The 12863-nt window shown below is 32.4% G+C and overlaps 1 protein-coding gene across 1 annotated transcript in view; it reads left to right on the top strand.

Moving 5' to 3' along the window:
• FBXL4 (F-box and leucine rich repeat protein 4) overlaps positions 1–12863 on the top strand; it is a 119417-nt gene that overhangs the window by 11480 nt on the left and 95074 nt on the right. The window contains exons 3-4 of the mRNA XM_044676573.1: positions 7395–7740; positions 11049–11293. Coding sequence (XP_044532508.1) covers positions 7395–7740; positions 11049–11293 — 591 coding nt within the window. The remainder of the gene's footprint in view (positions 1–7394; positions 7741–11048; positions 11294–12863) is intronic.

Genomic DNA, 12863 nt, shown 5'->3' with positions numbered 1-12863 from the left:
ATGGGCCGATGGGGATATTATTGGGGATGAAGACACTAAACGATAGACTCTAGTCCAACTATCAATAATATGGAATTAGGTCTTAATCGATGATACATGTAAAACCCAGTGGAATTGTGTGTTGGCTATGGAGGGGTCAGGGGGTTTAGAGGGCAAGAACGTGAAACATATAATTATGGGAAAATATTCAAAATAAAAATTTAAATAAATAAAAAATTGAAAGATGACAGTAAAGACCATAGAGATCCTTATATGCCAGGTTAGAGTTTAGACTTTAATAGGAAATGGGAGGCTATTAAAAATTTTTGAACAATAAGGTGCTATATGGGGCCATTATGAAGATTAATCAAAAAAGTAATACATATATGTGTGTGTATATATGTATGTATATATGTGCATGTATATATATTCAATGAGTTGACGAGGGGATACTACTGCAGGTGCAGAGACTGGATAAGAGGCTATTGACAAAAACAAAACAAAACAAAACAAAACACAACAGGTGAAAGGAAATCATGGTCCAAACTAGGTTAGTTACAGTGGGAATGATAAGGAGAAGGAATGATTGTGAAGAGATTTTGTGAAATCTATTACAATATTTGGTGACTGTATGTGGCCTGCTCTTATGTTACACATTCACTGTCCATCACCATGCCTGAAATATATTCTTTTCTCATCTTTGTCTCTTAGAATTCATAGCTTATTTTAAGTGCTACCTCATAGCTTATCTCAAGTACTACCTCTTTCATGAGACCTTTTCTGATTACTCAGTTTTTAGTGTCCATTTAGAGATCACTTCATATATATTTTGTATTTATTTATATGTATACCTGTATTCTACTGTGGAAATGTAACTACCTTGAGGAAAGATACTTTCTCTCTCTATCACATGCTAGCTCTGTCTGTCTCTGTCTCTTTGTCTCCCTCTACCTACTCCCTACCTACCTACCTACCTACCTACCTACCTACCTACCTACCTACCTACCTACCTACCTACCTATCTTTTCTTTCCAGTATCTGGCTGCTTAATAAATGCTGTGTGGGGACAAGAGGAAAGAGTTAAGAATGACACTAGATGATTGGGAGATGGTCATACCTTTGATAAAAATGAGAAGTTTTGAAGAGATATGGGCTTCAGGGGAAGGTAATAATGTGATTTAGACATATGAGATTTAAGATGTCAATTGAATATCCTGGTGGAAGTGTTGAGTAGATAATTAGAAACCTGAATCAGTTGATCAGTTGATTTAGATTTGTGAGTCTTCTCATTAGAGGTGATTTTTACTAAAATCTTTGCCCATTGGATTTAAACTATGAAAAAAGTGGGAGCTGGTATTAGTCTATGAATCTTGGGAAATAGCACAGCCAGCTCCAATTTTAAAGGATCCTGAATTATTCTTGTTTCTGGATCTGCTGCTAAGCTACTATCTAAAAGTCTTCTTGTTTTGAAAACTAGGAATAATTACTATTAAAAGCATTTGTGAAATATCAGAAACATAGTACAAGACTGATCATGTGACTCACTCCATTGGTATAAAGAACCTTCAGGTGAGGAAACTACTTATACCCAAATATTTCTGCATCATCTCTACAATTTATAGTCCGAGAATTACCTGGGCACTGAGTGTTTAAGTGACTTGCCTCAGGTCACATGGCATTGAAAGTATAATTAAATAAAAACGAATTTTATTTTTGTTATCTCTGTCCATTCCATGATACTGAAATAATCCAATTATAATCTTTCTACTTAAGTAAGCAGACAAAGCAACTGTCTTTTAAAGTAAGAAAAAGCATAATGTACTTTTCAATGGTGGAGATGAGACTTATAATTTAGAATTAGCATGTTTTCTGGGTTTGGAATTGTTGCTGTTGAGCTAGGCTAGTGGAAAAGATTCAATCCAGTGCCTAGTGTCATGTTTTGCATATTGTAGAAACTTAGTAAATGACTGTTCGATTGAATATGTAGGACATTTGCTTATGGCTATAAGAATGTTGGCTTGAGGGGAACAACTGGATAGCTCAGTAGATTGAGAGTCATGCCTAGAGATGGGAGGACCTGGGTTCAAATCTGGCCTCAGACACTTCCAAGCTATCTGGCCCTGAGCAAGTCACTTAACCCCCATTGCCTAGCCCTTTCTGATCTTCTGCTTTGGAACTAATACACAGTAATGATAGATGATTGAAGTAAGGGTTTAAAAAAAAAAGAATGTTGGCTTGAGAACTGTTATTTTACTTTTATTTTGTTTAATCCTACATACTTTTCCCCCTGGTTCGCTTGGAATCCTTTAGAAAAGAATAGTGTGGAGTCTAGTTTCAATTTGGATATTTCTCATCTTCCAATGCAAATTGCCTATGTAAGAACAAATTGTTCAAATCGCTAAAAGAATTTTATTGATACAGAAATCTACTAACCATTTGAAAGCTATGATGAATAAAAAAATCTGACACACAGTTAGCATAGAAGTGATTGAAAAGCCATAACAAATTGTGACCAGTTCTTTAGGACCAACTTTCATCATCATTTCATATCAACAGATCAATCAACAAACATTTATTAAGCACAGTGGAATTGTTTTAACGGTCTCTTTCTCTGAAATAGGAAAGTTTCAGGAGAGAGTATTACCAGGAAAGCTCTCTGATATCAGTATCATATATTTTAGAGATCAATTTATAGTAGTTGCAGTTTTTATCACTTTTGGTTAGTAATCAGAGGCAAACAACCAATTTGAGCTAATATCCATGGCAAGAAGGAATTGTTAACATTTTCAAAAATCTCAATCTCTCTGTCTCTGTCTCTCATTTCAAATCAGCCGTGCAGTTGTTTCTTAACAAATTCTGCCTTGACAAAAAGCAAACAAACAAGTTTTGCCTTTATTTCAGGTCACCAGTTGTCTTTAATATGTGAAACTAAAGATTTTGCCAATGTTCCATTTCATCACAATAGGGAGCTAATATTAATCAACATTTTTATATGTCCTCATTAGCTAAACTAGTGAAGCCCCACTTTGGGCAGTTAGAAAGAGAGATTAATACAGACTCATGGTTAAGTCTAAGGAAATTGTTCTTAAAGTTCCCTTTTGACCCTTCCTTGCATGGTTTACTGCTTTAGGAATACTCTCTCAGAATTCAACAGAAATCATCTTACCTTCATCTGGAGCCAGAACTCCTTATAAAAGTATAGATAACAAATGAACAAAGTTTGTAGGGAACAGGAAACTGTTGAGGAGAATGAGATGCCCAGGTAGCAGTGAAGCAGAGGAAAGCCTGGAGAAATGATAATTTCACTATATTCCACAGTCCAGCAAGCAAACATATCCAAGCAAATAGCAAATTCTAGGTAGATATATGGATCAGTCAACCAGACAAAGTTCTACCTGCTCATGATTATATTAATTTTTAAGTAACAGTACTCTTCCATACCATCTACTTCCCTCTGATATATCTCCACTCTGGGCCTCTCTCTTCTCTGCGTAGAGCAAAAGTTCCTTAACTTTTCTTGTCCTTTGCAATTTTGACCTCTCATGATCCTTCAGTCTTCCAGCCAAGAAAAACCACATTTCTCATTACCCTCTCCTCACTTCCCCCAGTATCTTACTGATAAGTGAGGCTGATAAGCCTAGCTTTTAGCTTCTGGAATTACATTGATAGATATAATTTATATTTATTCATGTATACATAGGATATATTCATATATATACAGATTTAGCTGTATATCTATTTATATATCTTTGAAGTTTGACCACATTAATTCCTATTATTTTGCATAAGTTTATATGTTTCTTTTTTATAATTAGTGGGTCTTTTGAAACCCGTGACTCTGTCCTGGTTCCTAAGAAAATTTTGAAGAAATTTTAAACCTTCATGCTCAGAGTGAGTTGATATTCACATAATATTAATCAACACAGTATTTAATAAGATCTGCTAGGTTGTGAGATAAGGCATTTGTTTTTCATCTACAGAGTTTATAATTTTGTAAAGGAAAACCAGCATGATTTTCTATGAAGAAAACCTCATTTGCGTCTTAATTCTTCCTTAGATATTTATAGGAAATAGTATTTAGAACCATGATTTCAGAGATATTAGGAACTTGGAGGTAAGGAAATTCCCTTCTCTATTAATGCAGGCTGGCACCTTCTCTGCAATTTATATTAGAATGTTGACTAGTGCACTGAGAAGTTAAGTAAATTGCCTAGACTCACATAACAAGTATGTCCCAGAAGTGGGACTTGAACCCAGGTCTTCCTGGCTCTCAAAGCTAACTTTCTATCCACTATGCCATGCAGTTTCTAGTAAGGCTTAATTATTTTGTTTGAAATCAATTTCTAGAATGACAGACATACCTCTTTTGAAATATAAGTACAAAATATGTAGATTAGAATCTTTTTTTATTGTTTCCTTTTGGATCCAAGTTGTATAACAGGATCATAGGTACTATCTTGAGATCCATTCATTCTGCAACTATTTACCATTTATAGTGTGTTCTGCTATGTATATATAATTGGGCCACATAAATTAAAGAATAAGAGTAGTAAAGACTTGGATTCTGTCCTCAAGAAGCTTATAGTCTAACATGGCAAACAGTTGAGAAAATAAGTACATTGCAGTTGTAGGATTAAGACTCATATATTGAATATAGGAGAGAGTAAGTACAATGGAAGCATTGATAAGGTTTTTTAGCATTTCATACTTTTCTTTTTTTAAAAAAATATTTTTTCATGTTTCCATGATTCATTTTCTTTCCCTCCCCTTTTCCCTCCCCTCTCCTAGAGCCAATAAGCCCTTCCATTGATTGGGTTATACAAATGTTATCACTTATACCTATTTCCATATTATTCGTTTTTGAAATAAAGCAATCTTTTAAAACCAAAACCCCAAATCACATACCCATATAAACAAATGATAAGTCATATGTTTTCCTTCTGTGTTTCTACTCCCACAGTTCTTTCTCTCGAGGTGGATAGCATTCTTTCTCATAAGTCCCTTGATATTGTCTTGTATTAGCAAAGTCCATTACATTGGATTGTCCCACAGAGTTTCACTTTCTGTGTACAGTGTTCTCCTGGTTCTCCTTATTTCCCTCTGCATCAGTTCCTGGTGGTTCTTCCAGTTCATATAGAAATCCTCCAGTTCATCATTCCTTATAGCATGGTAGTATTTCATCAACATCATATATCACAATTTGTTCAGCCATTCCGTAATCGAGGGATACCCCCTCATTTTCCAATTTTTTGCTACCACAAAGAGCATGGCTATGCATATTTTTGTACAAACATTTTTCCTTATTATCCCTTTAGGGTACAAACCTAGTAGTGGTATTGCTGGATCAAAGGGTATGCATTCTTTTAAAGCCCTTTGGTTGTAATTCCAAATTGCCTTCCAGAGTGGTTGGATCAATTCACAGCTCCACCAGTAAGCACTTCATAATTTTTAATACACTTACCTCACAGTGATTGTAAATATTATTATCTTTATCTATATCAGATGAAGAATTGAGACTGAAGGAAATTTTTACTCACTCAAGAGCACATAGCTAGATAGTAGCTGAACCAGTATTTGACTCATCTGTTTTGACTTCATTTAATACTCTTTTCCCTGTACCAGAGGTTCTGCTTCTTTTTCAATATTACATCCAACCACTTCATCCAGTGAATTGAAATGACCATTGCTACCATTCTTAACCTCTGGAAACACTTGAGTTCTCAGCTATCCTGGTGTTGGTATGGATATTCTCTTTTCCCTTTATTTCACTTAATGCAAAGTTGAAATTTTTAAAGGAATTCTTACTAGGAAACTAATAGATACTACAAATGATCTTACTACGTGCAGAGTTTTTATCCTCTCTCCTTACATGTCCCTTGAAATCCTCAATTTCCTTCAAGTCTCAATTCAAATGCCACTTCCTATATGAAGCCTTCCCTGATCCTTCCTCTCAAGTGCTCTCTCTCTATCTCCTACTCCAACCAATTACTTTCTATTTATTTAGCATATTGTTTGCATAGGCTTATCTGAATATATGTTCTTACCCCACTGTAGAATATAAGTTCCTTAAGGGAAAGAGTTATTTCATTTTTACCTTTATATTCTCACTGTCTAGCACCAGGTCTTGTTCCTAATAGATATTTAAGACTTCTAATTGAATTTAATTTCTTGGAAGAAAACTTTGCCTTTCAGTGAGTAAAATCTTCTTTATTCCTTTAGACTAGTATCGGAACCTAGTCTCTTTAGAAACTGTGCTGATAGTGGTGCTATAATCTTTGAAGTCCATCTATCAAAGCAGTTTGCCCCATTATTTAGTAAGGCTTACATCTTTTCTGGGTTCAAAATTGGTAACCTCTTGGACTTCCTACTAAGTTCCAAATTCAAATTTAAGGGATGTACCTTACTCTTAGCTCATTTGCAAAGCAGTGATTACTTGAGTTAAAAAATCAATCATACCTTTGCTGACTCATATTATTTTTCTCTTAAACTTCATTTGATTCTGACCCACTAAATCTCTCTCAACTACTTCACTTTCCAGTTGAACACATGCATTAAATTCCACCCTGAGGAACTTTTTCTTGAGGCCTCAAGAGAAAAATATTTCACATAATAGAAATCATCCCTTCATAATAAAGAGTCAACTAAAGAAAACATGCTAAATGGAGGACTGGGGAGTTTAGATAATCTTGTAGATGATAGGGAGTAAATCTAGAGTTCAAATTAGTGGAATGAGGTGATAAATTTGGTAATGTTAAGAAAAATGGATTGACAGGAGAGACACATGAGACTAATCAGTTTTTTAGCTTCTTAAAGTAATTGAGACATGATGTTGTGAGGTGATGCTAGATCTTAGAAGGAAATATAAAAGAGAACTCACTACAAAAAAGATTTCAGTGAAACAAATGGCAGGATTATTTACTAGGGGTGGCAGGGTTGGGGGGAAAGGAAGAATAAAAATCAGATAGAACACTAAGATTTTGAATCTTGGTGGTTCTGACAGAAATGGGACCAAGATGAAAGATGGAATTGCTGTAGGGGAAGTAATATAATGAATACAATTTCTGTAATAGAGTCAATACTCAACAGAAGAACTTTATTTGTGAAGAAACTTCCTATTTTGGCTACTTTTCTTTCCCTTCCTCTCTTTCCTTTCTTTCCTTCTTCTCTACTTTTCTTTCCTCTTTTCTTCTTCCTCTAAAACTGAGGAAGGTGGAATCTGAAATAAAGCATTTTATATAGTTGTGGCAAAATATTCAAATTTATTGAATCATAGCTCTATTTTTCTATAACTTATAAAGCACTAATAGAACTTAGAAGTTCTGAGACCTTATTTTATCTGAGTGCTTAATTTCATGGTTCATCTTGATCCATTATTATTATCACCTTATTATTGGTAAAGTTTCTTTTTTTGGCAGATGGGAAATTCTTTGGTCAGAGAGACCCACAAAGGTGAATACTTCCCAGGCTCGCCAGTTTAAACCTTGTATCAAACAGATAAATTTTCCTTCAAATCTTATTCGACTGGAAGTAAATAGCACTCTTCTGGACTATTACACTGAATTAGATGCAGTTGTGCTACATGGTGTGAAGGACAGACCTGTACTTTCACTTAAAACTTCACTCATTGGCATGAATGATCTGGATGAAGAGGATTATGAAGAGAAAGATATCTGTGGAATGGAGGTTCTTTGCAAACACTTCAACAATGCTACCCTCAGGGAATGGACAAACAATGGCTATTTTGATAAACTACCTTATGAGGTAAGCTGAAAAATATCTTTCAAATAGAATAGAGCATATTTCACCAATAAAAGTATAAAATGCCTAGATGTGCAAATTAATATATAAATTTATTTCAGAAATACTAGCTTCACTTAAGAGATCATACTTTACTCTTTTATATTCATTTAATATGCTAAAATAGTTCTTTGTGATTCATTGAAACATTTCAAAATACTCTTATTTAGCAATACATTTTAAGCCATAATGTGAGACATTTTATTTGAAATATTTGAATTTTTAAAGTCCATTCATAGTTTTCATTGGTTCAAATTAATATTCTTAATCAATAAGCATTTGTCATTATTCATAAATTTTATTCTTAATGTGTTACCAATTAGACTGAATTTGTGAAGCTTTATTATAGCTAACATAAATGATCCAGTTATCATGGAATTTGTGATATTAGAAAAACTAGATAAAAGAGAATGGACAAGAGAGAGGCCAGGATTTTTTTTTAAAAGGCTATTTAACTACATTTCCTTCATTCTTCCTAGATGTGCTCCTCAGCTTTAAAGGAGTACTGCTTTGTTTGTTTTCCCAACTAGAGTTCTCTGACACTTAGGGTGATGGGCATAAGGAAGAATGAATGAATAAAGGAGGGTGTGTGAGCCAGAGGAGAGGAAGAGAAAGTGGAGAGACTAAGATAATATTTGATTTAGGAAGAAATAATACTGAGTTGTATTATCAAGGATTCTGAGAAACACTGTGCCATTAGACAATATAATTACATCCATAGATAGAGTTTGGGAGTTGATTTGGAGAAGAATGGAGTATACAGTAAGATAGACTATTTTTTTGTTCTTAGCCCCACCCTCTCCAAAATTTAAAGATTTAAAAATTATGTGAACAAGTTTAATGTAATATGTTGAATTTATATTCCATGGCAACTTTGTGAATGTTATTGATTTAGCTTCTGATATATTAAGTGCTGTGTTTTATTAGGTGAATTTAACATTTGTCCAAATTGAGTATTTAAAATAGATTTAAGGGATATGCTTTTAAAAGTTATTTCATTGTGAATATTTTTACTAAGTGTAGAATCATTCTTTAAAGTAAACAATCCTTTTTCTAATTTGCATTTTGCATGATTATGGATTTTCAGAGATCACTTTTGTTCAGAGAAAGATAACCCTGTATTATGATAGAGTTACTAATGTAAAATAGTAACACTTTTCTTCATTTTTCCTTATTGTTTCTCCATAATACAATGCATGATTTTGTTAACATATTTCATCAGGAATACTGATTATAAATTTTTTCTTCCATTGAAAGGTATTTTGAGTTGCTATGATCAGATTTCATTTTTTTAAAAACCTTTCCAAATATCACAATTTATCTGAGAAAAGGCTTCTGTTGTTCACTTTCAAATTTAGTTAAGTTAATACTGAATTTAATGAATACAGTATTGTTCTGGCTGTATTCTACTATTTTCAGGGTTGAAATAGAAGACTGTGTTGTCAATGTCAGGAGGTCTCTCAACATAAAGCAACCTCCAGTCCCACAGAATGAAGTTAGTTTTTCATTTATAGGCAATTCATCCTATTTTAATGGAAGAAAAAGTTACATGTAAATAGCTTCTAAACATGTATATAGCATCTTAAAAAAGAGATTTAGATATGTTACTTCTTTTCATCCTTATAATTAACCTGTGAGATAAGTACTGTGGTTATGATGACCTCTATTTTACAGGTAAGGAAATTGAAGCTCAGGGGAGTTATATGACTTGCCCATAATTATTTATCTTGTAAATGTCACAAGCAAGATTCCAAGCCTTGTTTCTCTTGACTTTTTCGCCATTATTCTTTCCACCAGACTTTGTTGCCTTTCTATACTAAAATATTATAAAGCATAATACTTCCCCATGATAAAAAAATAGAGGAGAAATTTATTGGATAACTTCTTTTTTAAATTAGATTAATTTTATTTGGAGATCCCTTCTGAACACATCATATCATATATTCATTATAATATTAAATTGTTCTTTATGCTAGGATATCCATGTATAAAGAACAGGATTCTGACAGATACCAAATTCTATGTCACTAATGATTAAAGGATATTTATCTCCATAGGCTTGAAACCTGTTAGGTATTGTTTAATCATAGGTAAAAGTGCCTTACTTATATCTTAATTTCATAATCGTATTGACATTTCATTATACCATTTCTATTTTTTATTTCAGCTTAGTGTTATTTTTTCAATAAATATCATGGAATTTTGTTCTATATCAGGAACTGAGAAAATGAAAAAGTATGTATTTGGATGTGCCAAAATTTCTTGGGGATTAATTTTAACTGTTTATTTCTGTAATAATATAGGTTATTTAATGTCAATCTGAAGATGTTTTTAACTCGATTCTTTAAAAATTCAAAAGTATTTCTAGTCGAAATGAGATATAAAAGTAGTTTAAACAGTATAACTAACAACAGGATGGTTGATAAATTTGTTCCTAATAGTTTGATGATGTCTTTTGTAATACTAATTTTGAAATGTTGCCAGTTTACACACTTAGAAGCTTATGCATTTTAGCTTTGGTCATTGTAACATTTTAAAGATCATACAATATTTTCTACTTCCTTTGCATATTGCGAATCATTTTTTTTAAAAGCAATATAATTCTGACCCAAAATGAACAATTTGGGGCATCTGGTATAGTAACAGTGTTTGGACCATTTTTTAAAATGTCAAAAAAATAAGACTTTTAGAACATGGAATCTATTTTCTTTTACATTTAAAACAATTGCATCCTGTTTTCTCTACTATTAAGAAAAAAATCAAATATAAAAATATTTTTCCCCTTCCAGATTCATTTTTATTTACAAACATAATATTTTTTCCTTTGTGTTTCCTGGAAGTTCAGCCATATTCAGTTATTTTACTGTAAACTAACTAGTGCTTAACATCCTTTCAAACCATTAAACAAGATAAATAGATAAGTTAGAGGAAGGAGTAGAATCATCATTCAAAATTGTATTCTAAATTGTTGTACCACTTACAAAACATGCTAGTTATTTATTGTTCACATTGAATTTTAGCAGAAATCTTGTTTTAGACCCAGAACCTAAATGAAAATAGTAGTCAGAAGGAGCTGGAAATACTTTTGAGTTTTAAAAACTTCTGATGCCATATTATTGTGTTTTGAGACATATGGTAGCTTTCTTTTTGATAATTATTCCTTTCCATGTTTAGCACATTAAAAGTACTATTTTGATTCTAAGTTTACAGTAATTTCAATAGCAATTCTAGTTTATATTTTGATATCCTTTTATTTTCTATCTTTTATGTAGCTCATCCAGTTGATTTTGAGTCATCTTACACTGCCTGACCTATGTAGATTAGCACAAACTTGTAAGCTACTATACCAACATTGCTGTGATCCTCTACAATACACTCACCTCAATTTGCAACCTTATTGGGCAAAGCTGAATGACACTTCTCTGGAATACCTACAGTCTCGCTGCACACTAGTCCAATGGCTGAATTTATCTTGGACTGGAAATAGGGGCTTCATCTCTGTTTCAGGATTTGGCAGGTTAGTGTCCAAACATGGGGAAGTTCACTAGAAGACTGTGGGTGGTTCTTATGATGAAGGTTAAAAAGACTCTGCAGTTCATATTTATGAAAATATATATAGAAATGCAGTTTGCATAGTAGTGGATTGTTTTCTCTTAAAAGTACTATCGTGTAGTAGTAACCTCTTATGGTTGAGCAGCACAAAAAGAACACCTTAAACTATAATATTATTCCATAAAATTATATTTTTTATGAAAAATAATTTTAAGCAGGTCCTTTTTTTTCATTTTTATACCCAATAAGAGTATTTTTTAAAATAAAAAGCCTTCCTCATTCTTATAGTTTTAGATTATATGAATAACACATTACAAAAATGATTTCAAAATCAAATCTACCTCTCTAATGTGATTTGTCAGAAATGGAAAACAATTTATTATAGAACATTTTTAATTAAATCTTAATTACATGTGCAATGCATCACCCAAATTTAGAAGCTCATTTGAACTAATTATGTTGAAAAATGCAATTGCACGCTAAATAGGCGACCACACTTGCAGACCTGCCCAGGTGTTTTTGCTTCCTTCTATTTAGACACTTGGTTTCCTTCATATTAAATGTCATCTGTTAAACACTGAAAGATTACACAATTACATATTTATTTAGGGCTATCATAACCATTTTATCTTATACTGTAAATTTGTGGAGGTTTTAGTTTCCTGTTGATAATTTTGATTATGTTTCAGAAAATAATTTTCTTACTTATTTTTTATTAAATTACCTAAGTGGTAATTATGAAAATAAAAATATTATTTTAAAAATAAACTAATTAATTGATCACCAATGAGAGAAACTCAGGAAATTTCATGAAATTTATGCTTAATGAAAAATATTTTGTCCTATTATTTTGAATAACTAAAAATGAATTAGAGGTATTTCTTGATACTCATTACTCTACTGTTATTGAAAAGTCCTATGTAAAGCAAAATTTTATCAAATTCCATGAACTTATTATGAAACCAGGATAGACAATCTGATACAGTAATAATGCTTAAACTGGTATTTAAGAAAACTAAAGCGTTAACATTAGTGAACAGTATTTCAGAAACAAAAATGAGACAAAAGCAATCTAGGCTACATTTTTAGTGTTATAGTAATATAAGGTAGACTTTTTTTTTGTTGGGCTTTAAGATATGTATTCATGGAGGGAGCAGGTAGGTGACCCTGTGGATAGAGAACCAGATAGAGATTTGAGAATACTCGTCTTCCTGAGTTCAAAACTGATCTCAGATACTTCCTAGCAGTGTGATCCTGGGCAAGTCACTTAATCCCCATTGCCTAGCCCTTACTGCTCTTATGTCTTAGAACTAATATACAATATTGATTCTAAGAGAGAAGGTAAGGGTTTTAAAAAATAAAAGGATACATAGAGCTAAAAGAGATGGTGCTTGTATGGAAATCCATATGATTCTGTAAATCAGATCTTAAATATTTTACAATTATAAAAATAAGTTAAATATGAATTCCATTTCTGCTTTATAAATTTTATAAGTTTATAATAATAGGAACAATGATTAGCAGTTATATAGAGC

The sequence above is a fragment of the Gracilinanus agilis genome, chromosome 4 (genome assembly GCF_016433145.1).
Source record: "Gracilinanus agilis isolate LMUSP501 chromosome 4, AgileGrace, whole genome shotgun sequence".
In the NCBI taxonomy this organism is placed as follows: domain Eukaryota; kingdom Metazoa; phylum Chordata; class Mammalia; order Didelphimorphia; family Didelphidae; genus Gracilinanus; species Gracilinanus agilis.
The sequence above is the reverse complement of the archived record's forward strand: the minus strand, read 5'-3'. Positions and strand labels throughout refer to the sequence as shown.